The sequence below is a fragment of the Leucoraja erinacea genome, chromosome 2 (genome assembly GCF_028641065.1).
Source record: "Leucoraja erinacea ecotype New England chromosome 2, Leri_hhj_1, whole genome shotgun sequence".
Lineage (NCBI taxonomy): Eukaryota > Metazoa > Chordata > Chondrichthyes > Rajiformes > Rajidae > Leucoraja > Leucoraja erinaceus.
Window position 1 is genome coordinate 91665135 of NC_073378.1, and position 19329 is coordinate 91684463.

Sequence of the window (19329 nt, forward strand, 5' to 3'; positions counted from 1 at the left end):
TGCTCTGTCAGCTTCTGAAGTAGGCTGTTTCGGATGGCAAAACCTACTGCGTTAATCCTCGGTTGTTTAGGATCAAGACCTTTCCAGAAAAAGGTGTATTGACCTTGTTCTTCCTTTAGTTGCCCTTCTCCAGCTCTGTGGGACTCACTCAAAGCAACAATGTCAAAACTGAATTTTCGGAGTTCCCGAGCAACAAAGACGGTTCTTCTGTCTGGTCAGTCTGAGTTTGGGTTGTCCATCAGAGTTCGTATATTCCAAGTTCCGACTTTCATAGTTTCGCTTCTTGATGGTTTTCGACCGCATGATGTTGATCCCTCTGGACGCGGCTTTCCAGACAGGACGAGGTGAAGCCGGCTATTTTTAGGGCACCTTTTCTAGCCCCTTCCCAGTTCAGGGTGAGCAGAGTAGGGCTCTAAATAGGGCTCCTCAGACATGAATACTACTACCGAACAACTTTCCTGCTTCTACCCAAAGTTGAGCAATTGAAACAAGTATTCACCGCTTCCGTGCTGGTTCTTGACTAGGAGCTTCCAGCCATCATGTGGCCAGCTCCCGTCGCCCTTCCCGATCGCGGAAAACCTTGAGACGTTTTGTGCTGCTCACAGAACAAAGATGCCTGTGCATGTGTTTGTTTATCGTGTACTTGATGTTGCACTCCAAGAAGCACACAGTCCTTCACAAATCAATCAAGTTAGTCCAATGGCAAGGGAACCAAGACAATTGGAGCTGATACATCTGTTGCAGCCTTCATCCGCCTTCACAGCCATTGAGGTCAAGATAAGTTCGTCCGCCTGGTCCGCCATTGAGGTCTTGTAGGTTGGATCGTTCTCAGTCTGGACCCTCATCCTCGATCTTACCGCCATGGGTGGCCCTACCAGAAGCCGGTGTTTCCGACGGCATCGCTCTCGGAATCATGGGGACACGTAAGCCTCTTCCCCACAACAAGGTACACCATCCGAAGAGCAGTTCTATCTTACAGACGTGGGACAATTTACAGAAGCCAATTAAACTACAAACCTGCATGCATTTGGAATTTGGGAGGAAACCGGAGCACCCTGGGAAAATCCAGTGGTCACAGGGAGAATATGCAATCTCCGTACAGACAGCACCCATAATCAGGATCGAACCTGGGTCTCTGGAGTTGTAAGGCAGCAACTCTACCACTGCGCTACTGTGCCACTCGCACCTTATGCTGCTTGCAATATAATTGACTGCACCTTATGTATTTATATTAAACCCTCGTTTTAATGGGCCCCTTTATAACGGAACTGCCGACCCACCCCCAGCTCATACTGCCTCCGCAGCCTGGACATCTGAGGCCACCCTCAGCTTGCAAGGTGCACCAACAGGTCCTTCTTCATTCGCCGCATGGTCTGGTTGATTGACCTGTTTTTGTTGCTCACGTTGTAGCCCCTGGGGACATCGCCCACAACAGGATGCACTTGGTCACCGTGGAGGTCTGTCCTCTCTCACCTGTTGCCTCTTCTTTCTGTTGGCCATCACTCGGTCCACTTGGCCTCTTCCCTCCCCTCCACCGCCACCTTCTCCACTGGAGTTACCGATGTAATCCACCTTGGAAGATGTCAGCGACTGCGGGGGAGAGGAAGGTCGAGGCGGTGGGGCAGCAGACAAGCAACGGATGAGAGTGAAGGGAGCCCTCAGTGACCGAGCACGTCCTGTCGGTAGAAGCAGCCTGAAGAATGCGCATCCTGCTGGGGGCTACAACGTGAGCCGCAACAACAGCAGAGTGAATGTATGAAGACGGGCTCGCTGGCGCAGACTAGCAGCATCAGCGCCTAGTTTTATGGTCTCAACAAATGCCAGCACAAAATCAGAATCATGGAGAGAACAACATATAATGTTGTGGGCTAATCTCCTTGGTTGGGGAGGGGGAAGAGGGAAGGGGGGGGTGAAAGAGGGGATATGAAAGAGGGGGCAGTGGCGTAGGGTGGGGGGGGAGGGGGGAGGTTTAAAGTTTTGCGCCTCCTCATTAGCAGGGGGGGGGGGGGGGAGGGAAGGATGGGGGAGGAAGAGGGGGGGGGGGGGGGGAAAGAGGGGGGGGGGGGGAAGGGAAGAGAGGGGGGGGGGGGGGGGGGGAAAGAGGGGGGGGGAGAAAGAGGGGGGGGGAAAAAGGGGGGGAAGAAGGGGGGGGGAGGGGGGGGGGGAGGGGGGGGGGGGGGGGGGGGGGGGGGGGGGGGGGGGGGGGGGGGGGGGGGGGGGGGGGGGAGGTGGGGGGGGGGGGAGGGGGGGGGCGAAGGGGGGAGACGGGAAGGGGGAAGGGGAAGGAACACGATTTTTGGTCTCTTCCTTCGGGGGATGCGACTTCTTTTGTCGTATCCCCCGTCTCCGCCTGCACCGAGGCCTAATGGCGGAGCTGGCGGCCTCGGAGCTGGGACGGCGGCAGCGGCGACATGGCCTCGGAGCTGGGGCGGCGGCAGCAGCCGCCCGGTATCAGAGCTGGGACGGCGGCAGCCTGGCAGCGGAGCTGGGACGGCGGCAGCAGCAGCGACAGCGGCGGCCTGGCCTCGGAGCTGGGGCGGCGGCAGCGGCGGCCTGGCCTCATAGCGGGGACAGTGACAGCGGCGGCCTGGCCTCGGAGCTGGGGCAGCGACAGCGGCTGCCCGGCATCAGAGCTGGGACGGCGGCGGCAGCGGCTGGACGACGGCGGTAGCAGCAGCAGGGAGCGGCGGCAGCAGCAGCGGAGCAGGGCGGCTGGCCACGGAGCTGGGGGGGTGGCGACCTGGCCTCGGAGCGGGGGCGGCGGCAGTGGCCACACGGCCTCGGAGCGGGGACAGCTGTAGCGGCGACCTGGCCTCGGAGCGGGGACAACAGCGACAGCAGCGGCCTGGCCTCGGAGCTGGGACGGCGGCGGCAGCGGCTGGGACGGCGGCAGCAGCAGCGACAGCGGTGGTCTGGCCTCGGAGCGGGGACAGCGACAGCGGCCACACGGCATCGGAGCTGGAGCAGCGGCAGCGGCGACCTGGCCTCGGAGTTGGGACAACGGCGACCAGAACTCAGAGCTGGTCGGGCCTCTGTAGAAGCAAGCCCTGCGCAGTTTTTATACTCACAGCTCCAGGTAACCCCTCCTCGCTCCAACGGCTCCCCGGGCCTCTGTAGAAGCAAGCCCTGAGCTGTTTTTATACTCACAGCTCCAGGTAACTCCTCCTCGCTCCAACGGCTCCCCGGGCCTTTTAATTTTATTTAAAAAATGTATCCAATTTTTTTACGCCCCTAAAAATTTACTGCCCGGGGCAACCGCCCCTCTCCCTCTCCCCCACGCTACGCCACTGCCCCTGAGCATGTCACACCCCACGGTAATTTCCGTGATAAACAAGGAAGCTGCCTTATTGAGTGATTTTTCTGCTAGGCTCTCCTGCGGCATGTAGGGCCAATGTGCAAGCTATAAATCTGCTGTGAGTAAGCGCTACTTTACAACTCTGCAAGCCTTACTTCCCCAGGATCTAACTTCAGTATGTTATGCTTCCTTTTATCAGCCAGGAGTATTTATCATTGGAGAATAACGGCAAGTGGTCACCAGGGTTGGGTGGAGTTGAAATAGGAGGGTTATTATTGAAGCCTTGCAAGCTCTATGATGCCTGCATGGCAACAGAATTAATCCTTGTTAAAAAATTTAGATGAATACAAACACTATTCAAGGCATTTCTCCAGTTGTCCAGATAGCTCTTGAACTTTCACCTGGCTGTGCTCATGCTTCGGAAACTTCTTTCATAAAAATGTTAATAGTCTTTTTATTCCATATAACTTAATTTAGCACAAGCTTGGATACCCCATTTTTTTAAATGTAGCTCTTAATGTAGAAGTGGTAGATTTCTATTGAAATGTATTACACGTTTAAATAAATGACAAATATAACCAATACTTTTTAAAATGACATTGGACAAGTTAGGTTCACTGTCCTGTAATTCAGCAAGAGAAATACATTGCCCTCCAGTGGCATCTCTGAGTATTGACACTACAACTGAATATAATTCAAATATAGACACAAAGTGCTGGAGTAAATGGCCTGTCCCACCAGGTGATTTTTTAGACGACTGCCAGCGACTGTCATAGTCGTAGCAAGTAGCCGAAAAAACGGCGACTGGACTAATGGGCCTGTCCCACAGGCAATTTTTTAGACGGCTGCCAGCAACTACATAGGAAATAGGTGCAGGAGTAGGCCATTCGGCCCTTCGAGCCTGCACCGCCATTCGATATGATCATGGCTGATCATCCAACTCAGTATCCCATCAATGACTACGACAATGGAATTCACTGGTCAGCACCGGCGACAACTAACGTCAACTGGCGACAACCTACGTCATCCTGGCGACAACCTACATCATCCTGGCGACAACCTATGACAATCTACGACAGCACCTACTACTCCGGAGAAGACAAGCTACGACAAGCCCAACTTTTTGCCGACTGTCGCCAAAAAGTTTTGAACATTTCAAAATCCAGTGACGACCCGAAAAACGCTACGCCTCTGGGCGACTGAGGAGACTACTCACGACCGTACATGCAACCGTGTGGCAACAGCCTCGTCACCGGCAGTCGCCTAAAAAATCGCCTAAGCGGGACAGGCCCTTAACTCATCTGGTGAAGCAGCATCTCTGGAGAACCTTGATATGTAACGTTTCAGGTTGGGATCCTTCTTCAGACTGACTGGGAAACAAGGAACTGCAGATGGACACAAAATGCTGGAGTAACTCAGCGGGACAGAAAGCATCTCTGGGGAGAAAGAATGGGCAATGTTTTGGGTCAATGTTCAGACTGAAGAAGGGTCTTGACCCGAAATGTCACCAATTCCTTCTCTCCAGAGATGCTGCCTGACCCACTGAGTTACTCCAGCATTTTGGGTCTACCTTCCACTTAAACCAGCATCTGCAGTTCTTTCTTACACAAAGAACTGCAGATGCTGGTTTAAAAAAAAGGCAATATGTCTGGAGAACATGGAATAAATTAAATTGGATTATATACATTTTAATTATATTATGTTGCTTTTCTGGGGGTAAAAGAACCCTACCACGTCATATTCCTTTTTTGTAGCCCACAACCCAACGGTATAATTGTTACATTCTTCTGCCCCCTTCTCACCTGCCTTTCTCCCCCACTCCCTGAAGATACATCTTACTTTTCTCCTGTCCAGTCATCCAGTTCCTTTCCCTTCCTCCATCCACTCATCCCATACCCCTCCCTAATCTGTGCCCTATATTTATTGTCCCTCCTCTTTCTATTCCTCCATTCCCTTCCACCCACTACACATTTCACTTCTCTTATTCTTTCTTTATCTTTAACATACGAGAGGTTAATTCAAGAGTCTGCTAACAATAGAGAAGAAGCGTTTTTGTGAACTGTCTCTAATTCATATAATCATATAACCATATAACAATTACAGCACGGAAACAGGCCAACTCGACCCTTCTAGTCAGTGCCGAACACTTATTCTCCCCTAGTCCCATCTACCTGCACTCAGACCATAACCCTCCATTCCTTTCCCGTCCATATATCTATCCAATTTATTTTTAAATGATAAAATCGAACCTGCCTCCACCACTTCCACTGGAAGCTCATTCCACACAGCTACCACTCTCCGAGTAAAGAAGTTCCCCCTCATGTTACCCCTAAACTTCTGTCCCTTAATTCTCAAGTCATGTCCTCTTGTTTGAATCTTCCCTACTCTCAATGGGAAAAGCTTATCCACCTCAACTCTGTCTATCCCTCTCATCATTTTAAAGACCTCTATCAAGTCCCCCCTTAACCTTCTGCGCTCCAAACAATAAAGACCTAACTTATTCAACCTATCTCTGTATTTAGTTGCTGAAACCCAGGCAACATTCTAGTAAATCTCCTCTGTACTTTGTCTATTTTGTTGACAACCTTCCTATAATTAGGCGACCAAAATTGTACACCATACTCCGGAATTGGCCTCACCAATGCCTTGTACAATTTTAACATTACATCCCAATTTCTATGCTCAATGCTCTGATTTATAAAGACCAGCACACCAAAAGCTTTCTTTACCACCCTATCTACATGAGATTCCACCAGGGAACTGTGCACAGTTATTCCTAGATCCCTCTGTTCACCTGCATTCCTCAACTCACTACCATTTACCATGCACGTCCTATTTTGATTTGTCCTGCCAAGATGTAGCACCTCACACTCATCAGCATTAAATTCCATCTGCCATCTTTCAGCCCACTCTTCCAAATGGCCTAAATCTCTCTGTAGACTTTGAAAATCTACTTCATTATCCACAACAATGTCAATTCAAATTGACATTAAAGAATCCAACAAATAATAGAAAAGTAATGGCTAATTGAACATTCATGATCACATTAATTGATCAGATTTTCTTAATTCCTTTAGATCCAATTACATCCTCACTTCTCTTGAAAGCTGATAGCCTTATTTATCAATTCTACTCATCTGCAAAGATAAGCTAAGGAAACCAGCAGATTTGAAAGGTGACATTTGTGAGCCTCTATTTTGTGAGCAGGTTGCAAGTCATTGAGAAACACAAGCAATTTCAAAAAGGATTATTTAATCCATGCTGTGTGCCTAAAGCTCGGGTCTGTCACCTAGATAATGATGGTATACTTCTTCAAACAAATCTCCCAAATTACTTCCGAAGTTAGCCTGTGGCCTTGATGGATTTTAGACGGAAAACAGTTTGTCCATTCTCTTGGGTACAGAATGACCCATTGAAAAAGATACATTGTAGAGATAAAAAATAGAATCTGTCCCATTACAAAGCACGATAGCATGTAATGTTTAATGTGGATTTGATTGCAAATTCATCTTGTTTGTTCCTGCATTTGTTCTTTTCCACAGTGTACTTGGTCTCCCAAGTGAGGATGACTGGCCAATAGATGTGGCCCTGCCAAAAAATGCATTTTCTACAAGATCACCACAACCCATACAGGACTTGGTACCAGAGATAAATGAACCAGGGAAAGACCTGCTGCTGGTATGTCTTTGATAATATAACCTTCATTAAGAGAGACTTTACAGGCATAAAAGGTTCACAGGGGGAGCTATGTGATCAACACCCTTAGAGAGGAGGATGGCACGGTAACATCCTTGCAAACTGACATGCTGAGGATCTGCAGATCTTTTATATAGGTTTGTACGACAGAAAGGCCACAGACAGCACCGCCTCCCTGAACTTCCTGTCTCCTATCACGGAGGTCTTGGAGGACAGCAAGCGGGAGAGTCTGGACCAACCACTGACCCAAGAAGAGTTGGCTGGCTGCATCCGTTCCTTTGACTCGACCAAAACTCCTGGAAGCGATGGCTTACCGGCCGAGTTGTATTCGGCTCTGTGGGACTGGGTGGGCCCGGACCTGCTGGAAGTGTACAATGACATGCTTCAAGCCAGCAGCATTTCAAATTCTATGAGGAAGGGCAGCATCACCCTAACCTACAAGTAGAAGGGGTAGATGAATGATATAAGGAATTGGAGACCCATCACATTGTTGAATGTTGATTACAAGATCGTGTCTAAGGCCATCGCCAACCGGGTCTAGGTTGGGTGATCCAAACCTGTGCTGTACCTGGCAGGAAAATCTCAGACAGCCTGGCACTGCTGAGAGATACCATTTCCTACGTGGAGTACAGACGGGTGGATGCCTGCCTAGTCAACTTAGACCAGGAGAAGGCCTTCGACAGGATATCGTACATGTACATGAGGGATATACTCTCCAAAATGAGCTTTGGGGAGGGAATGAGGAATTGGATCCAACTGCTCTACACCGATATCTGTAGTGCAGTCCAAATCAATGGGTGGGAATCAGATAGCTTCCTGTCAGGTCTGGAGTCAGGCAGGATTGCCCTCTCTCCCTGTCTTGTTCGTCTGTGTATTGAACCTTTTGTCGAGTCCATCAGGAAGGACTTGACCATAAGAGGAGTGACATTTCCAGGCAGTGAGGGCACTCAGGTCAAAATTTCCCTCTACATGGGCAAATCCGCCGTCTTCTGCTCGGATCCAGGGTCGGTCCGCAGATTGATCAGTGTCTGTGACCAATTTGAGTTGGCCATGGGAGCTAGGGTGAACCACAGGAAGACCAATCTTCCATCCCCTTCACCATCAAGCCTGACTTCTTGAAGGTGCTGGGGATGTAGTTCGGGGGGGCTGAGGCACATTTCAAGAATTGGCTGAAACGGATAGCCAAGGTGGAGAGGAAACTGGAGCTGTGGAATCAGCGCTCCCTCTCTATAACAGGAAAAATGGGATAATCAGGTATGAGGCGCTCCCTGGGCTTCTGTACTTGGCGCAAGTGTAGCCCGTCCCTCCCTCCTAGACCACAGGGATCACCCGGGCCGTCTTCCACTTCATCTGGGGGTCGTGGATGGACTGGGTACGATGAGCAACAATGTACAAGTTGGCAGACAACGGGTAAAAGCGTGCCCAACGTCACCCACACCCTGATGGCCACCTTCTTGTGTAGCTGCATCAGGAGGAGCGTAGAGCCAAGGCACGTGGGCACCAAGTGTTTCTACCTGCTGAGGATCTACCTGTCTCCGGTGTATTGCGAAGGAAGGGCCTGGCGCAGATGCCACACAATGCGCCAGTCAGCTGGACTTTGCCGCACCTTCCGTCGTTCGTGGAAAGGTTCTTCCGGACCAACACCTTTGACCATCAGTCCTTCGGGCAGTGGTCAGCACGGAACGTCCTGCAAGCACTGCAGGGAAATGACTCCATGGATCCTGTGGCGTGGTTCCCAGAGCAGACTGCCCAGCTTGTTTAGCGAAATACCTCGTCACCAGAACTCACCAACAAGCACCAAGACCTGGTTTGGCTGGCGGTGAGAAGAGCCCTCCCAGTCAGATCCTTCCAGCTCCATCAAAACCTCACAACCAGCGCACGCTGCCTTTGGGACGGCTGCTATGGAGAGGAGAGGGTTGACCACCTCTTTGCAGAGTGTGGATTTGCAAAGACAGTCTGCTGCTGGAAGGTCATCAACAATAAAGGAATCTAATTCTAATTCTCTAATTCTAAGAGGTTTGCAACGGTCCCTGTCACGAATTATTCCGAACAGCTCTGTCACAGAGGACTCTCTGATTTACGGACTGTTCCCAGGGACGCATTCAGAGACTGACATCGAGTGCTGCTGGAAGGTCATCAACTCGGTGAAAGACGCTCTTTGGTCTGCCCGAGCTTTATTGACCTCCCAGCAGAGGGAGATGTCCATCGGGGAAAGTTGCCGACTGGCCCGCTGCAGACAGCAGGAGTACGTGCTGAGGGAAGCACCCTAGCTTGGCACAGCCAATGCCAAGGCTCTGTGGGAGAGGACCACAGTCTAGGTTCCTTCCGCTGCTGGACATGGGGGGCAGGGTGTGGTGGAGACGCCCCTCCAAAATAAGGGAAGGGATTCCACGCCAGTGGGCCCCATGAGTGGCAAAGGTGGGGGGTAAATTTGTTTAATTTGTGTAAACAGTATTGAATGTATGTATTGCCTCCAAGAATGATGAATGGAATCTTGTAACGATCATGTATTGGATATATTTATTTCTCAAATAAAGTATTTTTTGAAATTTAAAAAAAAAGACTTTACAGGCATATCCAAAATGAAAATAAAATAAGCTACATTTATTTAAGGCTTAGCAGCCAAATCGGTGGGAGTGAGTACAACTGCATTTGATTCTATGCTTTTTACACTGGCAACTAACAAACAAAGTATGTCCATGGATTTAGTTAATTATTATTCCTCATCTGTGCATATCTCATTAAAATTTGAGTCTCCGTACCTTTGTTGACATATTATGACTGGGAATTTCCTTGCAACTGTTGTTTCCTCTGCTGTAACTTGGCAGAGGTTTGACAAAATCCAGAGTGAATCTTCAGCTATTGACCAAGATTTATTTACAATCCAAGAAAGACGCAACATGCTTGAATAACAGTAGGTTAAGCAACATTTCTGGAAAATGTGAATAGGCAACATTTCAGGTTAGGACCCTTCTTCAGACAAGTCCTGACCCGACATGTTATCCATTCATGTTCTTCAGAGACATTGCCCGACCTACTGAGTTACTGCAGCACTTTGTGCTTTATTTGTAAACCAACATCTGTTGTTCTTTTGTGTCTATATTTTCCTATCTTTATTTCAAATCTGACGGTTGTGCTTTTTTTTTAAAACAGAGATTACTAACTTTTAATCCGGAGAAGAGAATATCTGCTTTTAATGCACTGTCCCACCAGTATTTTATGGACCATGAGAAATACACTGAGAATCAGAACCAGTCTTCTTCTGGAGTGAACACGGCTTAACATCTTCAAGTGTAATTTTTTTGTCCTTGAAAGGATTACTTGACAAATCAAATATCTTGCATACAGCAATATCTCCTCCATATGCTGCTTTTAAAATGTGTCTCCAATTTGTGCTTTCTTGATTTCATGCCCAATATTCTGAAACAATGCAAAAACAATTCTCAGTGTATTTTGCAGTTTCCACCACCATCCCTCACATCTCCACCTTCATCTCTGGAACATTCTGGACTTAATTAGCTGCTTAATTAGCTGTGAATGCTGCAAATTGTGTTACCTGAATGTGGAATGCTGCAAAGGTGACGTTGTACACCGAATACAATCACTGCCAGACCTGCCAGGTTTTTATATGTCCAGCTGCTAAGGCCAGAATTCAAACATTAAAACATTAAAATAAAAAAGGTATTAAATATCCAAACTGACGAATGTTCTTTGAACAAGTGAAATGGATTACTTCAGCCATTGTCCATGATACTGTGAATACAATGGATTATCTTCAATACCAACAACTTTGACAAGAAGTTTGAAAATCCATTGAAGAGCTCACTTTTGTGGCAGTATTGGAAATAAACCATTTTGGAGAGAAAAAAAAGATTAAAGAAAAATCAGAAGAAGTCCTTCACATTTTGTTCATGAAAAAGAATACTATCAAAAATCAGGGTTAAGCTTCTGCTACTATAGATTTGTTGCTTGTGGTCAATGATATTTTTATATTTATGTCAACAGAAGAGAAATCTTTGCTAGGGAGAATTTGAATGACATTCCTGGAATTATCAAGCATCCTAATATGATCAACCTCTTAACACACATCAAAAAATATATTTGCAAAGTGCGAAACGTGATGAATAGAAGATGTTTTGCAAAACTTACAGCAACATTCTTCCTATCCAGTGTGTGCAGAATGTTAGGAGGTCATGCCTGTTCTATTTAGATTTACAACCAATTGCTAAATTTGAAACCAGGTGATCATATTTAGAAGCTGGTTTGAGGTGATTCAATCTATTTGCTTAACAGTTTAATAAAATCCATTGCAATCTTGAACAGGCTTGATATCTGATACCTTCAGAGAAAAGCACAAAAGTTGAGGAATATAACATTTGGTTTTAAAAATGTGTATTTTTGTGGCCAGTTTACACTTTGGAAATTGTCTAAAGCTCTAAGGATAAAGTTTTTGTTCATGGAAAACTGAGTGTGCATCTTCCAAAGTGAAGCTGCAGTTTTACATTGGAAATATTAAGCAGCATCACTGCTGAAACATACTGTAGGTGTGAGGCAGCACTGATTAAATTGATGGAGTCCAATGCTTCTTAACTTTCTTACCGTCAAATTCTATAGTGACGCAGTAGAGTGAAAAATTATCTATTTCAAAATGACTCTGGCAGTCTTATGGATTTGCAATATTATATTTTTGATACAAAACTGGTGAGAACTTAAAGTAGCTTGAAAAATGAAAATGCTCTAAATACTCAGCAGACCAAACATCATCTGTGGAAACTGAAACGTAGTGTGATGACACACAGAATTAAATATAATCGACTTGAAAGATTAACTTGGTTCCTCTCTCCACATGCTGCCTTATCTTCAGTGTACTTCCAGCATTGTTCATATTATTTCAGATTTCCAGTAATTGGTTTTCAGTCCAGAGTATTATTAGTCTCTAATTGGGACTAATAATTGTATTTTCCTTGAAAGCAAACTTTACTAAATTATCATTGATGGAAGGCTTCACTCATGAAGGAACTGGGTGTAAGTGAAAATAATGCATGTTAAATAAGTAGTATTTGGTATCATTGAAATTTTGCAGTTTACAAAAACTGAACAATAGTGAAATTGGCTCAGATTTTGTGGTCATCAGTGAAAATAAAGTTTTCCAGGAAGATCTAGCCATCTGTATGGCATGGATTTCAAACTGTCCAGCATTAGTTGCTATGAAGGGATTCAGGGGATCTCTAACATCCAGCAACACAGATGTCATCAACCTGGCTAAGCAACTAATCACATAGAAGAATTCTCAAAAATGACAAACCAAGAGTTGAAAAGCACTAATCTTTTAACTAACTCTTTAAACATTTTACAAAGAGTAATATTTAAATAGAAACTTAAATATCACAAATTATTTTTTTAGAAACAAAATAACGTTTTTATTTTAAAAGACAATAACTAACTGAGGGAATGACAATCCACACAAATTACCATTATGGTCCACAAAAGATGATAGGCAGCCTTTATGGCGTAGTACACATTTAACAATATCACTGCTCCTCGAGCAACAGAGCTTAACGCTTTCAGTTTTTTTTGGGTGATAAAAGATATCTGAAATCTTCACTGATTTACTGATTCCTATCAATTATTGTGGAGGAGATTGCAAAAAGACAGAAAGGGATACAAATTCTGAATTCCACTATAACTGTACATGTACTTACTCCAGACATTTCAGGAATATTCCCTCCATTATAACAGTGAACAATGATAAAACATTGTTGTTTTGTCATTGCAAATACAACGTATATGACTTTAATGATTTATTATGAATTTAAAAAGGTTTTAACAGTAAAGCAACTGAATATTACAAGGGATTTATATATAAACATGTTGTATTATTAGTTATGGTGCTTTATAGTGAATAATTGTAATATTGACTGGAATATGTATTAGGATGGAGTTCAGTATGGATTAGATACATCTCTGACTTCACCAAGTAATGTCTAAATATATGTTCATGTCCATACAAATGAACATCATTCACCACTTCACAAAGTAAATATTGTTAAAAAAAACAACACAAAATGAACAGCAACATTTGTAACCTATTTTTTACTAATATTAAATTGAGGTTATAAACTTCCTGACAAAGTTTGTAAAAGCATAACTATGTAATGCAATTCCACAGCAACTAATCTGCCAATGGTGCACTTAGGTAATATATTTTTATCCTTCAAGACAAACCACAGGCTCTGTTCAGGTTTGTGAAGTTTGGTTTCCGTTTGAATTAAAGTAAATCTTAACAAAAGCATCACGGTTCTATCATAACTATTATACTGTCCCCAGAAGCAATGGGAATATCAAAGTATTTTCAGCAAAAAGAATAAGGTAAATACAGTAATAGTAAAATTACAAGAAATGCAGAGGTCAAAATCCGTCATTTGTTTAAGAAACAGTGGTTGTGCAATTAAAAAAAACACATCAATGAATAGTTCCATGCTTTTAAAGCTCTTCTGATATACATGTACTATGAGATAACAAAGTAATCGAATATAGCAAAATGCAAGTGGAAACTAATGTTTCTAATGCCTGTTTGGATGTTGAATGTTTCTGCTGAGTGCAGTTCCACACACACCTTGACTGTGGTTTTCCTTTTACCTGCATTCCACACATCATCACTTTAAGAACCACTTTTGGACAAAAATCAGCAATCTCCTTAATGACAATTCCATAATCTAGGCTGTTTCTTTTTTCAGAGGAGCAATAAAAAAAAACAGCGCAATGCTCATAACAATTACAGTACTGTGTAAAAGAGCTTTATTTTTTCTGCCTTAAATTCACATTATGCTGCCAACTTTCGGAAAAAAATCACAGATCAAAGATGTCTCCAAATAAAAATAATTTGTATATTTCTACTTTCACTAAGTGCTTAATTATTGATGCACAAGGATTGGTATTTCCAAATACATTTCTAAGAAACCAATTATAGTTATGGAAGACCAAGTCCAACATAAGTAGAAAATCTTGAGGGTTTCTTAGTTTTATGTGTATATTCATTTATACTTCAAATTTATCATTTGGGTACCTATGCAAAAATCTCCAGTTAAGGATTGTATGGGAGTCTGTCCATTGAGAGTTCAAGTGGATAAAGCATCAAGTGAGTTTTTCAATATCCAGTGAACTTCACCACTGAATGCCAATAAAAATGTAGAGTATGCATCACTTGTAGACATTTGGAAGTACATTACTATTAAGTCATAGTTACGTAGTTAAAGCAACAGATAGTCACAGGTATGACATTGTGATATATTAATTTGGATCTTAATGGTCCATCCCTGAAATGATTTCATGTTGTTTATTCATTAATTGTATGTAAGATTAAGCATGTCAAGCAAAATCAGCTCGTAAACCTATAGACTGCCATCAATATGAGATGTTTTATATACTGCCTTTAAATCTAGATTAATCAGTAGATTAGAGTGTGTCACAGTAAATGTTGCTCTAAATAATGTAAATAATGCTGTACTGTATGTATAAATATAATAGTTCAGGAAAAGAAATACAGTGTCACAGCTACAGCAAATTGACATAAAGGTACACATCCTTCTCACCAAATTTGTCAAACCTACAAAGTGTGGGTAGAGAGTAATTTTCAGTGCAATGATATTATGCTGAACTGTCAGTAAATTTAATTGGAGACATAGTGTACACATTTTAATTACATCCTTATAATATTTCAATGGCTATTGAAAGGCCTACAATTATATAGCACATTGCAGTGACTTTCAAATATCAGACATTTTATGTTCTTCAATTAATTTGATGTGTTGTGGCAATTTTTTGTGAACAGTAATCATGATAATTCATTAACATTGATATAAATGTGAATGGATTCTACTGAAGTGATAAAGTTATTATTTGCTTTTTCTGTCTATGGGTGCTATTTCCAAAATGTTAATGGCAAGGAGCATTACATAAATGAGAGCCAATTAATTCTAAAAATAATGGACGGAAAGATTTGTTAGACCTTTACACCTTTTTATCTCACAGTAGCTCTAACTAAATACTGCTAATATTTAACCTTAAATATAAATGGATTTTTCAATTACTTAAGATAAGTACTTGCCTTTCATAATGAAAGTGTTTTATTTTATTGTTAGCCGTAGCTCAACTGTTAGCCGGTTCAAGACCCTTTGCAGGACTTTGGCATAAAAAGCTAGGCTCAAACTCTTGTATGGGAGACTAGTATCCTGCTAAAAGTGCCACTTGCTTTCTAACTGAACACTTGTATACTCTCTCAAGTGACCATAACAATCTTCTGGCAGTACTTTGAAAGGAAAAAGTGGAGTTATATCTGATATCCTACATAATATGCTTCACAGTGTTAAAAAAAAAAAAAAGGTCAACATCTGGCCATTCTCAATTTGCCATTTTATGGTTGCATTTCCTTTGTCCACCAGAGTTTTCAAAAGTCTGAAGAAGGGTTTCGGCCCGAAACATTGCCCATTTCCTTCGCTCCATATATGCTGCCGCACCCGCTGAGCTTCTCCAGCACTTTTGTCTACCTTCAAAACTATTTAATTTGGATATGTGTTTTATGATATCCTGATAGGTAATGTGTTAATTGATTGTCTATTTTGAGTAACTTTAACAGATGTATAATATAGCTACATCTTTTACCTCAAGAAAATTTGAATGGAAGAACGTGTAGATTGCTTGACTGTAATGCAAATCTACACATTCAGATGCTCACAGCAAACAACTTAGCTAGTTGAAACAGTAAGAATTTGTTTATTTCCCTGTCATTTAATTTTGCACAATGGGAAAACACAGTTAATAAAAAAAAATCAAATGATCCAACTTCCAGAAAAGTCATATTGTTCAGAACATACGCAGATCCTTCATACAATTATTTGATATTGAAAGAAGGAGAGAGAGAGAGGGGGGGGGGGGGGGTATGTGATAGAAGCAAACTGAGAATGTCAAAACAAGGGAAGGTGGATTTTGTGGTGATTGGGAAGATGCGGAAATTGTGGTGAATCACTGACAACTGAAAAGAAATGAGAATTAAAATTAAACTAAATTGGCATTACAGAAACCAATGAGTTCAAGGTATGTAGCAAAAAAATAAGTAAGAGATATAATGGCCAATGGTTTGAGAGTTGGTAATAAAAAACAACAGAACCCTCCAGTAAAATGCAAACTTCAAAATAATGCATATTCCATTTGCAAAAAAAGAAAATGGTTAACATGTTATTAGTTCAACTGAGCATCGTTTGACAGAATTAACTTATCATTTGTTTTATTTGTTTGAAATTGTGCGATTATATCCAGCCAACTAGTTTTTGTGCACTACTGAATTAACAACTGTTTAATTGAATTTAATGAGACACACTGCAGTATTGAGTCAATATATGAAATGAACCTGGCTCGGTGTGAATCTGTTTGAATGGTGCATTTTTAAGTAGGCTGCAATGTAAAATTATGAGAAGAGGCTGAGTATGACAAAATAATTTGAGGCAGTACAGGTGACCTTATGCTCTGATTTGAGGCTGTGGCTTACTTTAAGTGTTATGGGATTCATATTTGTTAAATAATAAATTAAGCTTTAAAACAATTATAGCAGATGGTCAATGGTCCTGTAAGAATAGTTGAACAGTCAGGAGTTGAACCATATTTTTATCACAATGTGATGTCCTGCAGTTAGATTCAGTGTCCATTGGTTAGAAAAGGAGAGATTGGTTCAGATTCATGATTCTGAATACATTCACATCAAAAGTAATCATGTGAGTGAAGTATCAAAGAGAGACCAACACCTGTAAAGTTGTAAGCAGCAAAATGATAAAAATATTTTAAACATATTAGCCAGTGGTAAAGATTTGTACAAGCATTTTAAGAGTTATGCACATCCATCATAGAAATCACATCAGGTCTCCATGTGTGACTCATGGTATAATATTTAGGCATGGACATTAGGTTTACAATTTTCTTTATCACAGTTCTACATCAGGTAAAGGGCAACATCACCAAGTTTAGAGCTTTTTTTTCTTTAACATGAGTTTATTCTACAGAATATGAAAGTTCACTGAAATTCTGAAATTTCCAATTTAACAAAATGATGGAAGTGCCTAATTTTTCCCTTTTACCCCAAAGTTTATTACACGTCAGCCCTATTCCTTCTCCTGACTTATACACTGACATTGGTTCCAAATAGTACATTGTCCAGTCTTTTCAGTCTTCCGTCAGCTATTGATAGGCTATGGTAACAGCCATAAAACGTACCAAGAAGATTTTCTTTAGACCAGTTTGTCCCTGATATCTCTTTTAGTATAAACATTTCTCCAAATGTAAATCTATGCCAGCAGTACAGAAATGTTGTTTTCCCTGCAGCCCATTTCCTCAACAAAATATTAAAGAGTTGTCAATCCCTGATGCCCTTGTAAACAAAAAAATGACCAGTAGTGTTTCTGCTAGGTTTACCAGAATTGAACATAGGTTAAACTAATAGGGTAGGAAAGAACTGCACATGCTGGTTTAAATTGAAGGTAGACACAAAATGCTGGAGTAACTCAGCGGAACAGGCAGCATCTCTGGAGAGAAGGAATGGGTGACATTTCGGGTCGAGACCCTTCTTCAGACTGATGTTAGGGGAGTATAACTGCTATTCAACTGTTGTAAAATACACAACACGGTTTGCATGGATAACCTGCGGTTGCAACAAATGTTTTCTTAGTTTAACCTAAAATGGCACTTTATAGTTTTTGGCTGTGCCTGTTTCAGATGATTTGTTGTAATATGTTATAATATATAGCCCACCTTAGGCTCAAATTGATCACTGCATTAGAAGCTTTACAAATTATTCACTTCTGCAAGTTAAACTGTTTTGCAATAGTAAAATTTGAGCATTAAAGCTGAAGAGAGAATTAAGGTTATCAGAGAACTGAATCATTAAACAATTGGAATTGGTTAAATCAGCCGAATGGTATTATGGAGTTTGGTTACTGCAAAATACATACATTATTCTCCAGGTGTTGCATGTATATTTAATCAACTTTCAGTGTGGTTACCTGTTGCACCTATGCAGTTTAGAATATGTAATTGTAAGGTTCTCTCCATTAATTATAATGTTTATTGCTATCTTAACTCTGGAGTATAAGGAGATGTTTATTCTACCATTAGTTAATTAGAATTCCATTGCTTATTTTGAACTAAATTGGACAGAACAAATAAGCCATGTGCACATAGTAACCAATTTCTTTAAGCTTACCTTTATGTAAAAAAAAAACAAATTACAATGTTCAAAATAACATAGAATTTTGGCTCTCAACGGCTTTATATTTAGTCTGCTCGTATTTAGAAAAATCATTGTAAGTAACCCAAGAGATTTTTTGAAATTAAACTCTGATACTTTTCAAGACATGATCCCAGTTATAATGGGATTGTATTAATGCTGCCCTTCTGCACTGGCACCCTTGAAAGAGGTGTGGTCAGTGCGAAGGAACCTCATTTTCCTCAGAGCTTACAGGAGAAAGCCCCCTTTTGGGTGAAATTGTAGTGCATTCTTGCCTCATGCCCAAAAGAACTCCCTCATTCTTCTCCAACTGGGATCATGCATGTTTATGAAGTTTTGTCACATTTGTATTATTTTTAACCAATTGTTTTCTGTTCATACCTGTGTATGAATAAAATTCCATCTTACAAGTTAAATGAAATAGTAAAACTTAGCTTTTTTTTAACAATCTTATTTTGTTGCATCAAATTATGTTTATAGGTGCAGGTACCTGTATGATTGGTTTGGCGTGCAAATCAGGTGGTTGCCGTAGTCTGATGCCAAAAAAGATTTTTAGATCAAAAATATGTTCATATTTATAGTATTTTTGTGTCATTGCTTTTAACTTAGAGCATTCCTGATTCATGTTTGCTGCTAATTTTACGCCTTGCCAGGGTCTACTTTGTAGAATGTGTTAAAATAGGGAATAAGAATGCATTGGCAAGATACACCAATGCTGATGCTGCTTGTGTTGGGTGGACGTTTGCTGTCTGCATCTTGTGTTTTATTTTAGCTTGAACTGTTCTTAGCCACAAAGTCTTTATATTTTGGAAATAAATACATCTGTAGTATGTACAAGACTGTGTAAATGTGTATTATTTGAGGTTATTAATAGTCTTTTCATGGGGTCTGAACGTGTGCACAATTCCAACATAAAACTATCAAGAAGTAATGTGTAAGAAGGAACTGCAGGAAAACAACGTTTCAGTAGTAAGTTCTACCGCATCTTGCAAAATGTCATTAATATACCGTATAGAAACAAAAACATTTGATCACACAGGAGGGAGGAAGCTAGCATAACAAAAGT

At 42.0% G+C, this 19329-nt stretch overlaps 1 protein-coding gene across 2 annotated transcripts in view; it reads left to right on the forward strand.

The window, feature by feature from the left end:
- cdk6 (cyclin-dependent kinase 6) overlaps positions 1-19100 on the forward strand; it is a 189908-nt gene extending 170808 nt beyond the window's left edge. For both annotated transcript variants that reach the window (XM_055660865.1, XM_055660857.1), the window contains exons 7-8: positions 6838-6973; positions 10145-19100. In XM_055660865.1, the coding sequence (XP_055516840.1) occupies positions 6838-6973; positions 10145-10273 (265 nt within the window). In that variant the 3' untranslated portion in view covers positions 10274-19100. The remainder of the gene's footprint in view (positions 1-6837; positions 6974-10144) is intronic.
- Positions 19101-19329: the final 229 nt, after the last annotated feature.